Source organism: Callionymus lyra, chromosome 2 (genome assembly GCF_982586985.1).
Source record: "Callionymus lyra chromosome 2, fCalLyr1.hap1.1, whole genome shotgun sequence".
Taxonomy (NCBI): Eukaryota; Metazoa; Chordata; class Actinopteri; order Syngnathiformes; family Callionymidae; genus Callionymus; species Callionymus lyra.
This window is the reverse complement of record NC_141819.1, coordinates 28,439,619-28,461,500: the sequence shown is the minus strand read 5'-3', so window position 1 is coordinate 28,461,500 and position 21,882 is coordinate 28,439,619. Positions and strand designations below refer to the sequence as shown.

Here is a 21,882-nt window from a genome sequence, read left to right as displayed (position 1 = left end):
CAGCCCTGGGTGTGTGTGTGTGTGTGTGTGTTGACTGTAGATGTTTGACTAAAAGGGGAAAATCTTGTCAGAGTTTCTTTAAAGCACTTCTTTGATTATCATAGATCCGCCCAGTAGTTATCCAGTTACCGGCCTCTCTACTGTTATTGGCTGGAGGTGGATAATTATGCAAGGTAGTGAATCCCTGTGGGGGAGGTGTGGCCAAAAGTGAAAGAAGTCCTTTGGCAGGCCGAATAGAGCTTTTATTGAGGATATTTCTAAGCTGACCATCAGGGACCATATCGCTGGATTGTTAAAAAAAAAAAATACCACGCTTGGTCTCCTTCTTTCATTGCCTACCTAGATCCATTTCAGTGTTGCTTGTCCAGTAACCGGCAGCAAACAGAATGCAAGGAATCTACAGTATTCTCCAGTCTCCAAGTAGAAGCCCAGTTCACTGTTGAATTGTGGAGAGAGAGAGGCAGAGCCAGAGCAGTCAGGGGAGGAATCACACTGCCCCGGTTGAGAGGAGGAACATCCAGTCTTGTCCTGCTCTGCTCTGCTCCTGCTGCCTCAGGTGTGTGTGCTCCTCCCTCTCCTCCGCAGTGCCTGCTGTCAGCTCCATCCCCTGGTGGCTGAGGCCATGGTGTTGATGCTACGAGTCCTGCTGCCTTGCCTCTGCACCCTGCTCTTCCTCAACCCCGGGGTGGAACCTGCCGTGCCCCTGGAGGACTTCTACCCTTTTGGCAAGGATCATGGAGACTCCCAGACCATCGCTCAGGACGACGGCGGCTCCGGTCTGGTGGAGATCTCTGTAGCATTCCCTTTCTTTGGAGACAGACACATGGGACTCTATGTGAGTACTGAGCTGCACGCTTGTGTGTGTGTGTGTGTGTGTGTGTGTGAGCTGAAGGGAATGCATGTGCATGCACTTGGCAGATGGCAGTCCAAACAGACTTGGTGTGGATTGTTCGAGAGCCACAGGGAGATGAGATCTGGAGCGCAGCCAAATCCTACATTGCAGCACCCTTTCAGAGTTTGTGTATGTTTGCATGCACTCACAAGCTCCGCCGTGTACCTCCATTCGTAAAATCATCATGTTTTCACCGGGTGGGTTGAGTCATAATTGTAATGTGACATTTACTCTTCGTCTGCTGCTCTGTGAGCTCTTTGAACGTGTGCCGTGTCAGCAACAGAATGACTTTTTAAAGAGTGGTTTGGAAGTGACAGTGTGAGATCTGAGCTGAAGGTTCAGGAGCTGTTTTAAGCGGTAGCTGAACAATATGATGATTTTGCACACTTTGATCTTCATTCATCATGTATTGGGTTCAGCTCCCTTAAATCAACACCACCTGTTGTGGTTTTACATCTATGTGCCCTCCCATACCTCCCTCTCTCCAGACTGAGGGACCATGGCAACAATGGGCAAGGTCAAAGGTCATTTTTCTAATCTCAGCATCTCTGCCAGAGGGGGTGAGGTCAGTGTCCTGCTCTAGAGATGCAAAACACGTCAGCTTCTTTATAGATAGTGACACATTGGTGATAAGTTCCATGATCGTCTGGGCTCCTCTCGGTGTCACAGATCCTGCCTGGCTGAGAAATAGTTGATCACCAACTTTGAAATGAACTCCCGCAAATATGCAGGAAGACAGATGCAGAAAAGCTGGGTTAGACAAGATGCGGCACGTTCCAGTATTCCCGGCTTGTTGATCTAAAATTATTTGACAGATATAAACACATACCGAGTTGTGATGTGATATCTAGCTGCTTGTTATATGCGTTTCATTGAACTGCACTTCCTCCGAGAGGCCAGCCAAGAAAACAGATTGTGGCAGGCACTCGAAATTGCGCTTGTGTTGATTTTGAATAGCCTATGTTTGTTGGAAAAACACAGGTGATGTTTCAGGGAATATTCAGGATCCAGCCTGGACGCTGATTCTGGTTGGAAGTACACATTATTTAGACTATTACTCCAAGTTTAACCAAAGCAGTCCATCAAAGACTCCACTCCCCCCTCTTCCTCCCCTGACTTGGGCTTACCCTAGTAACAAGGCTGTCCCTCTTTTTTGGGTTGTGTCTGGTCATTTTCACACGCTGATGAGATTTCTCTGGTCTCTCCTCCGTCCATCGGTCTCATGGCAAGAGTCTCCACTGCTCAGCCACTTAATCATAGGAATTATGTGACAAAACACAGGCAAGTTGGTGACAATTTAAACTACTGAACTTGACTACTATGAACAACATAGATAGATGTACAAATTGTCGTCTGTTCCCAGCCTGTTTGTGAGACCATCCTCTCAGCTACTTAGAAAACTGCCAACGTTAGCGCTTCTTTGAGTCTCAGACAGATCGCAAAAGTCCTTACCGTATGCCAGTCAGTTGTAAGGAAACCTATAAACTTGTGTTTCTTCTTTGTCCTGGAGATTGGGTTTGTTGTTTGTTGTACAAATAGAAACATAAGTGAACTCAATGCAATAATGAAAAAACTCCACTGGTCCATCTACAGTTGTCTAATCAATCTCTGGTCAGATTATTACTTATAGAAAACCATGGTTGACCATGATGGTTATTGAAAGCTGCCAGGAACCACATCATCCTTTAAATGCAGTAACACAATCAGCCTATTTATGATATGTGAGCTTTATGTTGGATATATGTTCATGATTTATACCCACTATTGCAGAACAATATAGAATACTTGATTCAATAGAATCAATTCATCTCAAAATATGCGGATACTAGAAAAGAACTGAGACCACCCCTACCCCTGCCAAGGAGCTCATTGAAGTGGACTTTATAAAAGCACAGCATATAATGAAATCAATAAAAACTATTATTCAGGCTCAAAGAAAAAGCTAAACCCCCAGAATGGGAATCAAACTCACCACTAAGCCAACAGTTTTATCTTACTTGGATAAAAATGTTTCAATTATTTTTGCTATTTCTCATCAGATTTTTCTGTGAATGAAAGATGTTTAGAATATTCGGGACATTTCTAGAGGCATTTTGACGAGTCTTTCATTACTGAACGAAACGGCAGCATACTGTGAAGAGTTCACATCTGCAAGTGCTCAAACGCTTCTCTCAGGAGATTCATCACTTGCGCAGCTTCATTCACTCAGCGCTGTATGGCACAAAGATGTGCACATCATCTCGGGGTCTTTGTACTCCGCATGTGTGTTTGGTGCAAATGTGTTCACTCATGGATGTGATCGACTGAAACTTGACCTCCTAAAATAGCAGAGGAGAGGATGTTAATACAGACAGAAGAAGAGAGCTTTGAATTCTTAACAAGATCATACATCAAAACTCAAGAGTTGCTGTGGCAGGATTTTGACTACTTGTTCTTCTCATACAACTTTTTTTTTGTATTTATGCACCTCAGGTGGTCAGAAGTTTTCTTCTGAAAGCATGTTGAAAGCATAAAGTATTCTATTCTATGTTAATCCTTTTTCCGCGCATCCTTTTCTTTGCGTTACTTCCTTTGATTAATGTTCTTCATACTTGCACTTTGTCATCCCTTGCACTTTGTTCTTTTGTTTGACCTTTGTTCTTGTTCTTACGAAACTTGCTGTACCTTCTATTTTTTCCCTTTTTTTGAATTCCCCTCCCGTTTCTTTCCCATTTTGTGTACCTGTATTTCCAATTTACCGTCATATTAATAAAGTTTGAATTATATTATATATATTTAAAAAATGTATTTTTATCATTACCTTATTGTCATTTTTTATTTCTCAAAATAAGGTTATAAGTTTATTTAATTCATATTTGCACCTGTTTTCTTCATAGTTCTAGAAATTTATATCAGATATTTATATAAAATGTAATAATTAGCATCCAACAACATTTTTAAAAATATATATTTTAATGGGATAATAATACTTAATGATGTCCTACGACAAAAAACATTTTGTTCTGTTATTCAAAGGCTTCTTCTCTATTGGCTTGACTGATTTAACATTTACTAAGGAATTTAAAACTCAACATGTTTAACCAGGGTTATAAATTCCTAAATTATGTTGTTACTTGCTGAAACCATTAGAGCAGTAAATACTGTTCTCTTTGAGGTTGATATTGATCGTAAATCAAGATTTATTTCTTCAATGTGCTGCAATTTTCTCGTTTTCTTAATGTTGGGGTGGATGTGGTTTAATCAGGTTTGCTTCTGGACTAAGTTGCGATTATTATTTTAGCTTTACTTACGTGTCTCTTGTCAATTAAACCTATATTAACAGTAGCATCTGATATTAGATAACATACATTTTTTCTAGATGCAACCGCGTACTGTCATCTTATAGTTATATTTTTCGTGTGTTGCATATCGTTCAAAGGTACTCTTTGCTCAATCTTGCTTCAATGTCATGTAAGGTAACTTAAAGTTCTGCAACATGGTCGTTAAATCAAACCTTTGCCCAAAAGTTTGTGAAAAGATTTTATTATATAAATTCAAATTATGTGTCGATGTTTCACTTGGAGCTGAAGGGTTCCAGACCAACTGTGCAGACCGGCAGTCCTTCAGTCTTGTAAAGCAATTGGACAAGCTCGTAACTGTGAAACTTCCCTTTTGACACGAAAAACTAATGTTTTCCCCGAGTTGATCCATAGGCATCTTTTTCAATTACAGGTTTGTTTTGGCTCGACTTGAGCCAGATGAAAGTTTATTTGAGTTGAAAAAAAAATGCTTGGCTCAAAGGAAAACCACCCAAGAAAAACTTTGCTTATATCCGGCAAACAATTCCCAATGAAATAACAAGAGTGTTGTGGAGTGAAGCGGCGCGGACGAAAGCTGCAGAGAGAAAAAAAAGAAAAAGGGAAGAGAGATGCTTCTCATAGTTTGACTGATGGCACCTCACTCTCGGCTGTGAATCTGACCTTGGTCATGTTGTGTTACAACACAAGGCAGCTCTGAACCCGTTCACACTCACACACAAGTGTGAAGCATAACCACCTTGATGATGAGGTGAATTCTGCTCAGTATTGAACTATTTCTTAGGGTTCCCTCAACTACCACAGCCATCATTAAATACACTATTTGAAAGTCCAAACATTGCATGACTGGATTTAGTAATCAAACTGGGATAATCCTATTAAGCTGTCAGCTTGATTTGAAGGGCTGATTCAGTCGTACGGTGGTTGAATTCCAGACCACTGCCACCACAGGGCTCTCACTCTAGTGGGTGCTGGAGTTTGAGAGCGGCAAACATTCGTTCTCTTCACTCGTCAGGCCTGCGTCTTCTCACTTGTTTTCCCGCCCGCTATCAGATGGTGCTCGGGCTGACCCCGGGGCCCGTCATTTCCCCCACAATCGGCACATTCTCACCACATCACGCTGACACGGAGGGGAAGAGTGTGGTCGGGCAATTAACTTAGCCCCTGTTCCACGCCAAGCAAAACTTCCTCTTCTGTTTTTATAGCAGAGTCTTTCAAATTATGGTTTTCATTCACGCTGAGAGCCAATGCGATGTTGCTTCATCAGTGTCACATGCCACTCAGCAGGAAGACGGAGTTCACACTTAAAGCTGTACGGGAAAGGGATTTGGAATGTTAGTTCGTCTCTGATCATTTGTTACGTCTAAAGTCATTCAACAGAAGGACTTTCTTTTAATCCTTCAATGTCCTCTTGTTTTTACCTCGTAATGATCCATGTAATCATCCGTGTTTATGGTTCTGATTGTTTGAAAAAATTACTTATAATTTAAGTCATATTATTTAGAATATATTGATTTATTTTGGGGCTTTTCAAAACATTTGGATGCATGAATTGTTTGAAGATGTGTAACTCTCTGTGATGCAGAAGCTCCCATTTTTGCTGTGTTGTGCCAGAGCTCTTTGGAATGTCAGTGGAACCTGCTGTCCTATAGATGTAATTTAAACTCAATTAACAACTAACAAGATCTAAAGACAAAAAAGTAAACCATTAAATATGAGTGAACAAGAGCAGCTTGGCTGTGGTCTGCCCTCGCCTTATTGCTTTTATAGCTACAAATAAAGCAGCTGTACTATATTTTTTGTTGTACTAATGACTGTATCTCTAACAATTCAAGTAATTTTGGTTACTACCAACAAATTACCTCTTAATGCTTGTGTTATCTCTGGGTCAAGGTGACTTGAAGGAAAACAAACATGTTTGAGGTATCCCTTGTGTTGCCTCTGGGTCAAGGTGAACGACCTCCCTGGCTTCCATAAATACAAATGCAGTGGTGGAGGTCGTTGACCTTGACCCAGAGGCAACACAAGGGTTAAAATGATGAGACACAACATTCCAGAATCATGTAAAAAGTAGTGACAGCTCATCCAAGTGATACAATGAACAACATATTCTCTGGTCAAAATATCTATTTTTGTGATTTAAGGCTAATTTAAGTTTGTTGTAGGTGTCACTTTGTGACTTTGACTAACATTTGATTGTGCTAGAAGTTATTTGGCTTCTGTGCTGTTTGCACAGCATGATATATAAACACCACCTGCAGGTGCTTTGCAGAGCCGAAAACCAGGTTTTCACAGCTGCTGTTATTGCACAAAATATAGTTGGCAGCGGTTTTGTACACGGCGTGTGCAAACATCCGTTATGAGAGCGCCTGTTGCCCCATGACGCTTTTATCCCTGCTAACTTTTTCTACATCCTTCCCTCCTCAGCACCGTGGCTCGCTCCCAGCCTCCCAAACAAACAGTTTAATTTCTTCAAATATGTGTCATAATCGCTCTGTTTCCCCTGCAGGTCAACAACAACGGGCTCGTGTCTTTCCTGAGGGAAGTGTCTCAGTTCACTCCCGTGGCGTTCCCCATCGCTGGAGACAGGAGAGTCGTGGCTCCGTTCTGGGCCGATGTCGACAACCGTCGTGCAGGGAAGGTTCTCTACAGAGAGAGCCAGGAGCCTCCTCTGCTCACGAGGGCTTCAGAAGATGTTCGGCTGTACTTCTCAGAGTTCCCCAACTTCAACGCAACCTGGATCCTCGTAGCGACGTGGCACCAAGTGACCTTCTTTGGTGGAAACTCTAAAACACCGGTATAAAAATTTTTTTTTCTTCACCTCTCACAACGCTGCAGGATTTAGTTACTGCTCAACCATTGGTGCAGTGAAAAACACAGTTTGTTAACACAGTGAGGTCTTGATGCATCAATGGTACGCAAGAGCTTTAAACACCTTTTTAATACTAATTTAATGTTTATTACTAATGCAAATCGAAATGACTGGCTTCTAGATAATATTTAAGATTTAAAATTGTGACTGACTTTTTGCATTCTTTTCGAACTTGTATTCACTTAGAGTATATAAAAACATATTTTATATATAATCTGTTATGAGAGCATTTGATCTCTTTTTACCCAACTTAGACTTTGTTAAACATTTCTGCACTTTGCAAGATTAAATTAAAATCCTCTGTAAGTCTCCACTGTGTATGATAGGTTTCAAGATCATTCAAAATTCCAATATCTTAATTTCAGATTTTACTCATTTGTCTTAGATGATTGTTGTACTACTACACTACTGCAAGTGCTTGATACAGGCTATTCATTTCAAATACATGTAAAATATGTGAAATATATTCAAATGTTATGATTATCAAATAGTTATTACTACACATATTATCTATAATTTAATGCAGTTAAAAGTTGAAATAAGTTCTTAAAACTGCAAAGTTTATCCAGAAATATAATGTGTCTTAATTCAATGTATTATTTTCCTGCACTTATGAACACATCAGCATAATAAAAGCTACATTATTTATATAAAAGTTGTTTATTAACTAAACTTTATCACAGTATAACACGTGTGCAGTGAACTGTCAATGACTACATTTCATGACAGCCCATGTTGTTTTGCAGGTGAATACGTTTCAAGCGGTGCTCATCACAAATGGAGAGCTTTCCTTCACGATATTCCAGTACAACAACGTAACATGGACCACCGGCATGCACGCCAGCAGTGGAGGCGACCGGGCAGGCCTGGGAGGGATCGCTGCACAGGTAAGATTGAAGATTTTCTCAATGAACTTAAGGTCTTTTCCTAAGATTCTTGATCCTCACATTGATTCTCTGAGACACAAACAAACCCATACGATCCCATACATTTTTGTCTGCTTGAGGTTCTTTGAATTTAGAAATGCTGCTAAAAACTGCAGTTGTTTGTTTCTGGAGAAAAGGACTTAAATAAAGGGTGCACCATTGATGATGCCTATCTTTAAGTCCTGTGCTGTCAATCACACAAGAGGCCGAGTTATTGCACCACACTCTGATATTCTCCTCATTCTTGGAGGCTTTATCCATCCATTTGAAAACTGTCCTAAATCAAAAACATTGAATTCCTTTTTTTTAACTTGAAATGTTTGGACTTGATGTTTGTGAATGATTTTCGACATTGATAATGTTTCTTAACTTATCTTAAACACTGGCGTCTTTCATTTTGACCCGGCCATCCGGCGGCCACACAAAATGACCTGGCGAACCTGATTTGAGTTTCTGTTCTGATCAGTGAAATATTCAGTTGGAACACTTTTAGGACCTTCAAATAAACCTATAATCCTAGATTGACTTTATTAATCCCTCTGGAGATCTCCTTCGGGAAAATCCTGCAGACTGTTTGAGTATTGTTGCTAACCATCCACCCCCGCACTGTCCGTTCTTATAAAGCTTGCATCCGGGCGGACGAGTTGCAGAGTCACAAAGATAGAATCTTGATCATAGTTCACTCGGCTCGAAATGCCTCGACGGTCAACAGAAACCTTTTGAGACGTAGTGGCATGGGAGGAAGTCACGATGTGCTTCCAACATATCTGCAGCGACGGTGTGATGTCCTCATGTGGATTTAGAGGAAACTCCTCGAGGATGTTTCCAGCTGAACCTCATAAAGGTTGACTGTGAGTCCATGTTGCTCTCCTCCCAGGCAGGATTCAACGCAGGCGACGGAAAGCGCTATTTTAACATCCCCGGCTCCCGAACAGCTGACGTGGTGAACGTGGAAGGAACCACCAACGTGGGCTTACCGGGCAGATGGGTGTTCCGGATAGACGTGGCCAATGTAGAAGTGGGCGGCTGCAATAACTCTGGTGAGAAAGGCGATCCGTTGATCTTAAAATAGTCGCGCCACGTCTGGTGACGTCGGTCTGTCTCTGCAGCTTCTGTGTGTCCGCACCTGCGGCCGTGTGTGAACGGAGGCCGCTGCATCGACGACTGCATCACAGGCAACCGCTCGTTCACCTGCTCCTGCTTGGCCGGTTTCACCGGGCGACGTTGCCAGATCAGTGAGTTCAAATCAACCCCCTGCTCATGAGCAAGATTAAAAAGATCCTTGCTATAAAAGCAACCAGATAGTCCTTTCATTCAAATCTTTAGTCCCAGATCAGCTCCAGGGATGGTTTCATTCTCATTAACGGTAACACTGTCGTCTTTGTGTTGAAATCCCTCCATAGATGTCGACGAGTGTGAGTCGCGACCGTGTCTGAACGGAGGAACGTGTGAAGATCAGATCAATAGTTTCACCTGCCACTGTCCTCCTGGATTTACCGGTGCTCTGTGTGAAACAGGTACGGTAAAATATGATGATAATAATGTTACATTTCATTCATTGCACTACATGGATCAATCTCAAAGTGCTATAAAACCTGGATGTTGGTTAAAACAATAAAAACATCTAATTTATTATAAAAACAAGCAGTTTCTAAACTAATGTTTGAACTAAAGGTTTTCCTGAAAATGAACGTGTTAAGACCATTTTTAAAACAATATATGAATCTTTAAACAACCGGGGATGGCACTTATAAGCAGCTCATTCCACACAAAGTCATTGAAACACAGTATATATATATATATATATAAAATCCATTGATTTTCAATATTAAAGTAATGGGGACAAATATGTCATATAAATCATTGATTTAAAAATATTTTTAATATTCTTTTATATTTTGTTTGAGGGATATGAAATACTCTGAATGAAGACTCTGACCTCAGGCATGCTTGCTGCTCATATATGTTATAAATGAGAACAAGTAAACGACTGTGACAAGAAAATGAGAATGTGAAGGTTTCAATGCCAAAAAACTGTTCCCCTTAAGGATCAACGATGGATAAATCGGAATTTGTTGGGGACTCCCAGCTCTGTCAAAAGACAGGCCTGACCTTTGACCTTGCAGCCTTTTGAATCAAGTTTTACGAGCAACTGTAGATATTCTTGAAGGTGATATTTGTCCCGTCAAACAGCTTTCTGGATCCTAAGCAGCAAAAAATCAGTTTGTGTAACTCGACTTCTGTGACTGGTTTTACAGTAGAGCCTTTTGCAAATGTATCAAACAACTTCAAATAGTTTTCACAGCCAGCAGCACATATTTGAGGAGTGAGGGGAGCAGTGTGACGGATATAATAATCAGCTGAGTAAATACTCCATGAGTGTGAGCCTGTGTCTCTGTGTGTTGCAGACATAGACGAGTGCAAAGACAAGCCGTGCCTCAACAACGGTGTGTGTGTACAAGGTGCCGGCACTTTCACCTGCATGTGTGAACCGGCGTACACCGGCGTCCTGTGTGAAACTGGTGAGGCGTCTTCCGTCAGCGAGGATTTTCTTCTGCTGAAAAGCCTTTTGGCAAATGTTTTGTTCTCTGAAGACCTATTGGAAGATACGCTTCGTTTCATTTCCAAAAATCTTTTCTTTTTTTTTTTGTTCATCTGGGGTTTACACATCGTAGCAGAGCAGCACAGTGAGAAAGTTCACCGAGGTCACGTCCACTCCAAGAAAGTCTTTTCGTTAACTGCGTCTCTTTAGTGATCCCGATGTTGATGAAATTTGAGCTTGATTACCGGACGCAGCGGACCTCATGGATCCTGCTTCTACACATGTTCACTCTAAACAACAGCTCCACACACTCAATCTACAAATCTGCATGCCGGGAGTTTCTCTCCTCCTTGAAGTTGATCTTAGTCAGTTACACACAAGTATAAAAGAATGCGAAACCAACCGCTGTTTCAGTAATGTTTTATTTCCTCCTTCAGGTTTGAACAGGTGTGAGTCGCAGCCTTGTCTGAACGGAGGAGAATGTGTCAATCAATTGACAAACTTCACTTGTATTTGTCCTGATACTTTCACTGGAGTCCTCTGTGAGACAGGTGACCCCATTGACCCCAACTATTACACATTTTAAATTGCTCTTGTTTAAAATGTTTGAACCACTCATCAACTATCCAGATGCTACCAACCGAATTTGGCATGTGCATTTTAAATCCCTGTAACACTAAAATGAAAGCTTTTCGTTAAAATTTGCGAACTGTCATTGTTCACTGAGAGGGAGTACGTTTGCTTATTTATTTTAAAGTTATAACCGTATTTTAAAGTTAAAATAATCAAGTTTTGTTTTGTATTAAACTGAATCAAAAACTCACCTTTATGTTTAAAAGATATTTAAAATATTACGTATCTTAAAATACGGAATAATCAAAATGAAAAAAGGATTAAGTGGATTAAATAAAAAAATATTTAAACGAAACTGTTCCAATAAATATAAAACTGTATCTCAAATGATTTCAGGCACATTTTTTAGTGCACTTAAAGAAAAAAGAAACTATTGAATTAAAGTACACCCAGGCTTGACCTATATAGAATTGTGGTATTTAAAGGGTTAAACTCTGATTACAAAGAATGTGCTAATAAAGAATAATAATGAGAACGTTTTGCTCAAGGGCTCGTCTGCATGCTCTGGAAGTGAACAGGGAGCTCTTAGGCTTCAAGACTGTGGTTATCTGTACGGACTAAGTTTTCCCGCACCTGTGCATGTGTAGCTAATATGCACATCAATCTGGACAGAAGCAGGAGAGCCAGGGCAAGAGCCTAAATGTCAATCCAGAGGACAAAGTTATTTTAGTCAGCCGATGGTTTAAAGCTGCTTCTCGTCTGATTTTCCTTCAGAGCTGGTGGTGTCTCGAGCCAATTCAAGCGAGCCAGAGAACCAAACAGGTAAAAGCAAGTGCATCTGAGCGTTTGCCAAACACCTTCTCGTGTGTGTGTGTGTGTGTGTTTTTAAAGCAAATTGTTTTTACTTTTCCTGCAGCTCTGTGCGAAGACGAGGACTGCAAGAAGCGGCGTATTTGTGAATACACCAGCTCTGGCACCTACAACTGCACATGCTCGCCAGGATACTACGGTGACAAGTGTGAAGGTATTTCTTGCGCTCAGACTCGCTGCAGGTAGAAGGCAGACGGGGAAATGTGAAGAGGAGCTGTGCTAGGCCACAGGAATTTGGAGCACTTCCCTGGAAGAGACTTGCTGTGATGATGGATTATTGTAATTATCAAAACTGACAGAGCCTCACCCAGTTTACTACGGGGACCTGACACCAGCAGTCGCTTGATGTTGTGAATAATTGCTTCATAACACTTTTTATTAGTTTACCAACAAGAGGAAGCACTTTGTCTAGACTTAAAAAAAACAGCCACTTTATGAGCTGCGCTTTGGTATTCTGGTAATTCTGTGCTGAAGAAGGCTTGTTTACACTCACAGACTTAAGTCTGAGGAAATTGAAACTTTGATTTACTGTCATGTCTCTTGCTCAACGTATAATTTACGCTTGTGCGTCACTTATAAAATAACTGGTTTCTCTATTAACGTCAACATTATAAAGGGTTGATATTTTGGAGGATGTTTGTCAAGTTTTTGTAATTGCCATTATTGGTGGAGACAAGAGATTAAACATAAATCAAAATACAGTTTTACTTTATACAAGTGCAAAAGGATTACAAATTAAAAATGTGGATAGATGCAATAAGTTTGTTTGTATGATTCCGAAAACTCATGATATTTTTAAATTCACTAAAATCTAAAAAATATATCTTAAATGTGATCTTAAGTTTGCATTGATACTGACTTGCCATCTGTGGATGTGAATTAGATCTTAGTTGTATTCAATATGCTCTTAAGTAGTTGTAGAAAGTCAGAAAATTGACATATTGAAACTGGCAAAACCCCTTTTTATTCAATCTGTTTATCAAGTTTTTCATGAGCCAAAAAGTATTAAAACCCGATGGGACGGTTTCAGAAAGCAGGTTAAGTGAAAACCCAGAGTTAGTTAAACCTGAGATATTCGGAGACTTTGGTTGACCTTCCAAATGACCCTGAGTTCATCCTTTCAATTATTGTTCCCTGATGAGTATTTGAGTTCTGTTAACATACATTGCTTTTATTAATGTTTTATATGTAACAATATCTCTTCTATGAATGCTGTTTCATGACTCCGCCACACTTTTATTTTCAAGTCTGTTTTGCAACACAATTGTGTGACTTTTTTTTAACACGTCTGTGAGCAAATGTTTCTCATTTTCTTCATACACATTTTTTAAATATTTTAAAATAGTGGGGGAAGCAAGGCTTTGTTTCACCTTGTTGCCATGGTAACAATCAGTGTGGATTGAACTTACTGTTAACTTCTGTTCGGAAACCGAAAACTTAAAAAGGTCAGAGTCGGTCAGACTAGAGATCAGGTTTGGGTTTGTTGGAGCTGCTTCCTGAAACAAGTCCCAGGTGTCATAAGTATTCCTTCCTAAGTTGTTTAATGTTGACTTATAAAACCAAAGAGGAGGAACACAAGACCGAGAGTTGTAGGATTTTAATAGATCATATAACTTAAACTGGTCTTGACTCGAAACCTCTTCTTTAATTCATAAGTCAGACAGGATAAAAGTTTCAGTATTTAACATTTGAGGTATTTTAATTTGACTCACAGGACCTGGTGAAATGTGATAAATATTTTTGTTTTAGTAGATGAACTGCGCTCTTCGTGAAATTCATCCGAGGGCTGTGGAGAGACCAGCCTCAATTCAAGCGTGTACTGTTGAGTCGATCTTTTTCAACTAATGGTGAAACGACTCACGCTGGATTCTTGAGTCTTGCTTCTCCACAGAAATTGATGTTGAGTATCTTAAAGCAGGGTTCCCCTTTTTTTGCACAACGTACCAGTTTAATGTCGACATTATTTTCACGGATCAACCTTCAGATAAAAATGGTAAAAATAAAATACATAAACAGCAAGAAAAAGTATATTAAACCCATGAAAACAACATTTTAGCCAAAGCTTGGTGCTGATGCCTCCTCAACAAGATGATATCATAAAGACTTTGTGTTTTACTAATTTTCATTAGTTTACAGGAATATTCTTTGAGTAAACTCGACCAAAGCGATCCAAAGGGAGAGTCAGAGACTAATTTGTATGTCAGAGAAAAGCTCATCCAGTCAGACTGTAATAATCAATATAAAATATAATACATATAAACATTATATTTTGCGGCCCAGTTACTAATGTCCCACTGATCAGTTCCTCTCCTGGTGGTTTGGCACCACTGCCTTTTCTCCCCAAAAAACCTTTTATGCTGAAAATGAGGGGAAATGATTCGGAGTCAATTTGTTAGTAATAATTAAAGGAAAAAAATTGTTACACAAGTGTTTTGTACCAAAACAGTGCACACAACTGGAGCGAAACAGACAAGGTATAATTATAGTGTTAAACAGCCTTAGTAAAATTGAAATGAAACATTAATGGAAGCAATTAATAACTGCAGTTTTGTTGAACCTCTGTTGTTTGGTTTCCAGATACTGCATGTGCACTTGTTTATTCATCGAGATAAAGGCTCTCATGTCAGTTTCTGGTTTGATCTTCCTGGTAACTGCATAAAGTCTGTCAGTCCTTAAAAACATTGTCTCGGACTCACTGGTGTAAAGCAGTTTGCTGGACGAGTCAACACTAACACACTCGCTTGTGGGTTTGCTAAATAAATAGCTGGAGCGTGCTAATGTGTGCGAGTAATGACTGGTCAAATAAATGATCAAGTAGAGAAGATATGAAGAAAAGAATGCTATGTAGTTTTGCTTTAATATAACATTATGAGCAAAGGTCAAATAATCCGCTCATCTATTCGTCCTTGAAACCAGCAGAGTCATGAAACTCAAGACTTCCACTTTCCCGGCCACTTTGGCTCGGACCTAAGGATCCTGAGACCCTTATAAATCCCACACTTCAGTCCTGAACCCTAATACTCTAATTCCTTTGATCCATTTTTGTTAGTTTCTATATCTTTATAGTTTTCAGTGAAACCTCTTTTTATTTCCCTTCTAAGAAATCTCTTTATTAGTTTTAGAGCTCTTACAAGTGCACACTCCTTTTTACCCGTGAGCTGAAATAACTGTGGCTTCTTATAGGAGCTCTCCTAAATCTCCCAAATACCTTCCTGACTTCCTAACTTGGAAGGCAGAGTGGAAAGAGAGCCCGATTCCTCCAGAGAAGGGAAAGTGAATGGGACTAAAGAGCCTCATCAGGCCTTCACATCAAAGCGCCTGCTCTGCCCAGGTGGCCAATGAAAGTGGCTTTTGCAAATTAACAATCCATTATTCGCCCCCAGGGCTGTAGATGTTGGTCACAAAATATGCTGCATATCGTAGGAAAAATAATACCCTCCTGCGGGGACTTCAAAGGAAAGTCATTCATCTGTGATAGAGCCACTTGCTTTCATCTACTACTGCAATTAAGGAGAGCAACATGAAAACATTACAACCATTTGTGTAAAGCGGATGTAAAGTTCACTCATGATCGTCTTCTGCCGTTAACTCTACTGATACAAATAGAACTGAAATCAATACGAAGACTATAGCAGATGAAAGACGGTCTACATAAGAACCACATGTCTTTGTTTACATTTCAAACTTAGCGGTTTCCCTCTCTTTGTCTGCAGAACAGTGTCTTTGCAAGAACGGGGGCGTCTGTGTGAACGTTAGCGGGATCATCAGTTGCGACTGCCCGTCGGGCTACACAGGACCTTTTTGTCAATTAGGTAGGTATTATATTGCATACACACTAACCCATTTGTCCTCGCAGTTGTCTCATAAGAGCTTTTGATGTCACTGTAAGATCACAAATTCTACACCAAAAGCCATGGGAACCTGTCTTTCACGACTCCTTCCTCTCAGAAGTAACCCATACGCCATGTAGTAACAGCAGGCCGTGTCCTGACGGAGGCCCCTGCTTGGAGTACGGAGGGAGCTACCGGTGCACATGTCAGACTGGTGGATCCGATCTAGAGCACAAAGACTTCTACCAGTATGGTAAGAGCCCGTGGCGCAAATCTTTCTACTGCTTTGGTGTAAAACGATCAAGGCCGGGGTCCAAACCAGGCCTGCCAAGCCATTTTTATGTGCCTCACAAGAGCTTTAAACAGTTATATTTTACTTGATTAAAGCTCTTATTTAGGAATTTGATAAAAGATGGGAAATAACCACAGAATGCTTTATTCTAAAATTGGATTTTTACGATTAAAACCGTGATGAAATCACACTATTACTGTCAGTAGTTTGGCCCCAAACATGGTTAGTTAAATCACTTTAATGAGTTTGACACCATTGAAGGACTCTCTCCCTCTGGCTGTATTTATTTAGCCCTCGTGATTTCAAAGATCATGCAGAACCTCACAATTTTATTTTGAATTGATTTGTTTTAGTCCTTACTAGCTCAACTCTAAATATGGTTTTAGGGTTTTTGTTTGAGGACGTTTGTCGTTCGTTTAAGTTAATTTCCTCTCAAAGATTTAAATAATATAAAAGAATATTTGTAGGGGGGAAAGTCTTTCAAATATTGTATTTCAAAAAGTTAAATAAAAGAATAGCTAACTTATTTTGACCGATTCTTTTAGATTTCTTAGTAAGGATTTATTTTTCCATTTTTAGTTTTTCCCATTATTTTTGTTTTTTCACTCTTTTTTAGCATATTGGCCCCTCAGAATAGTTACTGTATATGTGGCCCCTGAGGAAATCTAATCCCACCACTTCTCTAACAACCTTATAAGGTGAAACTGTAGCATTAGCAGGACATCTATCCACACCCGGAAGAACAGATTAACACTTCAACCATTACATTATTTTGAATGACTTTATAACTAATTGTTAAATCAAGGTGAGTAGACTTGAAGTGTGTGTCCTTAGGAATTGGAACACTGTCAAGTCTGTGTGTGTTTTTTTCAGTACAGCCCCGATCGGTCTGTGACTCGTCTCCGTGTCTGAACGGAGGCTACTGCTACGAGCGAGACGGAGGCTACACCTGCGAGTGCAAACACGGATACTGGGGGAAGAGCTGCGAGAGAGGTTCTAGATCAAATCTAAACCAAGCATTAGCCTTTAAAGACTGGATGGGTCCAGTCAAACTGTCCCCTCTCTTTTTTCAGTCAGACTCAATCCCTGTTCCTCGGGTCCATGTCGCAACGGAGGCTCCTGTAAGGAAGAGGCTGGGAGTTACCGCTGTGTCTGCCCCTTCAGGTTTACTGGGAAGCACTGTGAAGTCGGTGAGTAAAAAAACATTGATGTTAATGTTTTAAGTTCAATTTAAATGGGTCATTAAACTAGATCCACCTTCATCCTTAACCAGGCTACTGCATTCCTGGTCATAGTTAAGCTTAATCGTAAAATGGAATACATGTTAAAATAAAAGTCAGTTTTTTATTCAAAACAACATGGCATAACAGGACTCAGACTGTAAAGTGGTCGACTTTCGGGAAGTTGCCGGATCAATCCCAGCTCTGGACACGATTGTGTCACTGGGCAAGATGATTGTTCCTAATTGTGAGCTGGCATCCTACTTACATCGGTTTGTGATTGTGTTTGGGAGTGGATTAAAAATGGTGGCTTTGGAGAAAAGTATCTGCAAAATGTGTCATATACTTTATAAAAGACTTTCTTATGTAACTTCTTACTTTCTTTCCCATGATATTATAGCTTGTTCCCTATGTAATTTGGCTTGGAGGGTCTCTTTCAAAAGATTCAAAGATTATTTGTGGTCCCATAGAGAATAGTAATGGTCCAACAGTGTGTAACACACTTGTGCCTCATTATGCCCTTTTTTTTACCAGGCAAACCAGACCCTTGTGCGTCCAGTCCTTGTCTCAACGGAGGGACGTGTTTCCACTACATTGGAAAGTACAAGTGTGAATGCACGGACACCTTCAGCGGACGTCACTGTGAAACCAGACGCCCTGCACACTCGCATCCAGGTGACCAGACCGTCTCTAGTATCTGTTTCCATTTCCCACAGCAGTTGGACTTCAGTCCACTCTCATTAGAGATAGAAAATATCCTGACCCGGTTATTTGCCGGCTTCCCATCTGATGATAATCTTAGCGGTGTTGCTGCCCTGGACGACCTTACGTATTCTCTTATAGACCAGAGTAAGCTAAATAAAGTGTGACGTGCTAATCCTCTTCTGCATACACCTCCGCTAGAAACACCGCAGGATTTCTTTTTTAGTCTGAATGGAAAACACCTTCATGTCTCCATTAGGAATGTGTGACAGACCCACTTATTTTCTGTTTCTGTTACCATGCCAACCTAGAAATTGTTAGATACAAGCCAATGTTTTTATTTTTGAAATTTACTTGGATTTACTCCTGGCTACTCTTTCTACATTCATATTTTAGCGCCTATTTTATTAAGGATCTTTAATCATTGATTAGTATGTGTGTAGACAGTTGTTCTCAGCATGATACTAACTGTACACATGATATATAATTTCCAACAGATAAAAATAAGGCTCTAAAATATAAGAAAATTAACATATTTAATGACAATATTCATACGTCATCTGACTTTCAAAATATTGAATTTTAAAAAAACATACTTGATATTATGACTTTGGTGACTCTTGGCTGCACATTCCAGAGCTGACCTGTGGACGGCCTCTGCAAGTCAAGCACGCTGACGTCCAGTTCTCCTCGACAACACCAGGATCTGTTGCTGTTTACATTTGCCATCCCGGCTTCACGCCTGTACCCAGAGCCACTCAGAGCATCTGCGGTATTCAGGGGGACTGGAGCCAGCCGCCCATCTGCGAGGGTCTGTTACACACACCGAAAAACGGGCCCCCGCTGAGTAAATAAACAACCGTTCACGTCCCCTTGATTGTTGTTTTGATTGTGTTTAATCCTCTTTTAATGTGTAATTGCAGAAATCAGTCAGTGCCAGTCCCAGCCCTGTGTCAATGGGGGGACTTGTCGAGACCAGGGAGCGTCATATGTTTGTGAGTGCGCTGGTGGCTACAGTGGAAACCGATGTCAGACAGGTGAGCATCTACAGAGAATTTCTTAAAATCAATGATTGCTAAGGCTATTTAAAATATATATATACTGTTTATTTTAGAATTGGTTATTAATTAGTTTGCTGTGATGTTCTGTAGTTGGATCTCGGAAAATGTAAATGTTTGTCTCATTCACTTGTATGGCTTTAAACTGATGCTGCCCATGTGTCAACCTCCATTAGTTTCGGTGTTTTGACTTTTGAACATAATTATCCCAGATAATTGGACATTTTTCATTTATCTTCATTATTATTCTTTATCCTTTGGCTAATTCTGAACTGTACTGAACTAAACTGTCACAATGTAGAGAACCTTTTCATTAAAGTCAATTTTATTGAATATTGTACGTGTCCAAATCATAACAAAGTTATATTGAATTAGAACAAAAATGGTATGAATCTACATCAATACTATTGATGCATATTTAATATTTAACTAATCTATATTTTTTTCTTTGTTTTTGTATTAAAACACATTTAATTGCAATAATCTTGCAAAATTATATGTACACAATACAGAGGCAGCGATACAATATATTGCGACTACAATAGGAACAACAATATATTGGGTTTCTTTTAAAAGATTTATTTGCAGGGAAACTGCCATAGCATAGTAACACACATCCGTTACTTGCTTAACAACAGCTAAATGAATTCAAACAGAGGGATCTATATTTAAATTTCACCAGAAATGTTATGGAGCTGCATGGAACGTCGATGTAGACATTATGGCTGTGTGTTGTTGATGAAATCATTAAACGTTCTCAAAGTGGTGCAAAAGTATTGAAAGAGGAGCTGCCACCTGTGATACAAATGTATTCTAAGAGGATGTGGTGTCTTTCCTGTTGGGTGAAGATTAGAATTGACACTTAAATTAAAAATTAAAACTATAAAATCATGAACATAAAGTGATATTTATATGCACACACAAAGAACAAGCAATATGTGAGGGTTCTGACACTTTTGAATAGCACGTAAGGTTTTTGTTTTGTTCCTCTGAAGACATCAACGACTGCCTGTCGGAGCCCTGCAGGAATAGAGGGACATGTGAAAACCAGCCGGGCTCCTTCCTCTGTCACTGTCCAAAAGGCTTTAAAGGGAAAACCTGTGAAAAGGGTATGATGTTCATTCAAATCTATATAAGTGACAATAGTTGCTGAGGAGGAAAGGTTGTGATGATTGTGCTTCTATTTGTCCCGCACAGAGCAGGACGGCTGTGATTCCAGCCCGTGTTTGAACGGAGGTGTGTGTCGCAGCTTCAGGCAGAACTATCTGTGCGTGTGTAAAGAAGGCTTCTTTGGTGATCAATGCCAGATGCGTAAGTGGCTTCTATTGGCTTTACAATGCAAACTGTTCTCCATGTGGAACTTGCTTTTGTGTTTGTCGCCCCTTAGTGGAGGATCCGTGTGTACTGCAGCCTTGCGGTAACCGTGGTGACTGCAGGAGTGACAAGAGGGGCAACTACAACTGCGTATGTAGACCAGGACACACCGGCAGGGACTGCGAGAAAGGTGTGGGTCACTTCATCTTATCGCCCGTACTCCACAGATCATCTTAACACGGCTCCTTTTTTCCAGATCTCCTGCCTCCGTCGGGGCTTCACGTGCTGCGCGTCGAGGAGAATGAAGTGGAGCTGCGCTGGGACGAGCCGGAGACATCCTCCAGCCTGGCCAGTGGGTTCGCCGTCACTTACGCCCCCCTCGGCCGGAGCAATCGCAAGATCGACTTTCTGGATAAGCTGCAGTCCAGCTATGTCATGCGAGGACTGGCGCCCGGTCTGCTCTACAACATTTCCACCTTCTCCGTCAAACGCAACACCAACTCTGACGACATCAGCAAGCCAGCCACCGCTCTCATCAGGACCAGTGAGGGAGTTTCTCACGCTTTGGTGACGCCATGTGACGTTTAACAAGTGGTCTTGTTCCAGGGCCGCGGCGAGCGGAGCAGCTGCGTGTCGTCAACGTGTCGTCCTCGCAGGTCTGGCTGCGTTGGATGGTTCAGTTGTCCCGACATCCGACGGTCAGTCGAGTTCACGTCACGCTGCAGCCACTGAATGGAAGTGATGACCAAACCGTTGTGCTCAACGCCAGCACCACTGAGCACACGTTCAGGTGCAGTTGACCACTCTTACCACTAGAGGTCACAATTTCATCACAGTTCCCTAAAATAAGATTTATTGATAATGTCTGTTTCTCTGCAGCTCTCTACGGCCTGCTCATATGTACACGATAGATGTGTTGACTCAGAGTGGAATAAGACCGGACGAGTTTCCCTCGACCAGCCACTCAGCTGGACCACTACAGTTCTGGACACGTAGGTTAATGCATCACACAACACAACAACAGATCCTAACAAATTATATATTTTTTATATATATTTAACAATTTCAAATAAATGATATCAAATGCAAAAAGTGCTGTTATGTCTTATTGTTGTTTACACAACGAGTTCCTTCCGGGATCAATCACGGTCACGTGCGGTGACAAACCTCGATGGTTGACCAATCACTGCAGTGTTTTCAGTGGGCGGGGCTTAAACACATTTTCTAATTTTCTGACAGTCACATACTGATGAGTCCAAGATCAATTTAAGAGACTCTCCAATCAGCTCATTAGTTGCCCTTTAATTAAAAAAAAAATAGATGTAAAAAGCACTATGAAAAATTTAAAACCAGTACCAATAGAAATGAAAAAATATGAGATAAAGATCTTTTAAAGGTTGCATGTAGAGATGAAACAGTAATACAATTGTTGAATTAGTTTTTACCTCCTGGTCCCAACACTTCGCTCACATCCTTAGAATCTGCTTCTATCGCG

At 40.6% G+C, this 21,882-nt stretch overlaps 1 protein-coding gene across 4 annotated transcripts in view; it reads left to right on the top strand.

Moving 5' to 3' along the window:
• Positions 1-42: 42 nt before the first annotated feature.
• sned1 (sushi, nidogen and EGF-like domains 1) overlaps positions 43-21,882 on the top strand; it is a 29,005-nt gene continuing 7,165 nt past the window's right edge. For 2 of the 4 annotated variants that reach the window (XM_087784468.1, XM_087784471.1), the window contains exons 1-23: positions 43-835; positions 6,698-6,985; positions 7,807-7,947; positions 8,864-9,026; positions 9,096-9,221; positions 9,390-9,503; positions 10,395-10,508; positions 10,966-11,079; positions 11,876-11,923; positions 12,018-12,125; positions 15,685-15,783; positions 15,920-16,054; positions 16,967-17,086; positions 17,167-17,283; positions 17,848-17,988; positions 18,653-18,862; positions 18,939-19,052; positions 20,069-20,182; positions 20,271-20,384; positions 20,461-20,577; positions 20,644-20,931; positions 20,994-21,177; positions 21,267-21,379. In XM_087784468.1, coding sequence (XP_087640594.1) covers positions 623-835; positions 6,698-6,985; positions 7,807-7,947; positions 8,864-9,026; positions 9,096-9,221; positions 9,390-9,503; positions 10,395-10,508; positions 10,966-11,079; positions 11,876-11,923; positions 12,018-12,125; positions 15,685-15,783; positions 15,920-16,054; positions 16,967-17,086; positions 17,167-17,283; positions 17,848-17,988; positions 18,653-18,862; positions 18,939-19,052; positions 20,069-20,182; positions 20,271-20,384; positions 20,461-20,577; positions 20,644-20,931; positions 20,994-21,177; positions 21,267-21,379 — 3,295 coding nt within the window. In that variant the 5' untranslated portion in view covers positions 43-622. Of the gene's footprint in view, positions 836-6,697; positions 6,986-7,806; positions 7,948-8,863; positions 9,027-9,095; positions 9,222-9,389; positions 9,504-10,394; positions 10,509-10,965; positions 11,080-11,875; positions 11,924-12,017; positions 12,126-15,684; positions 15,784-15,919; positions 16,055-16,966; positions 17,087-17,166; positions 17,284-17,847; positions 17,989-18,652; positions 18,863-18,938; positions 19,053-20,068; positions 20,183-20,270; positions 20,385-20,460; positions 20,578-20,643; positions 20,932-20,993; positions 21,178-21,266; positions 21,380-21,882 lie in introns of those variants that run through there. The other 2 variants (XM_087784469.1, XM_087784472.1) reach the window with 2 other exon arrangements.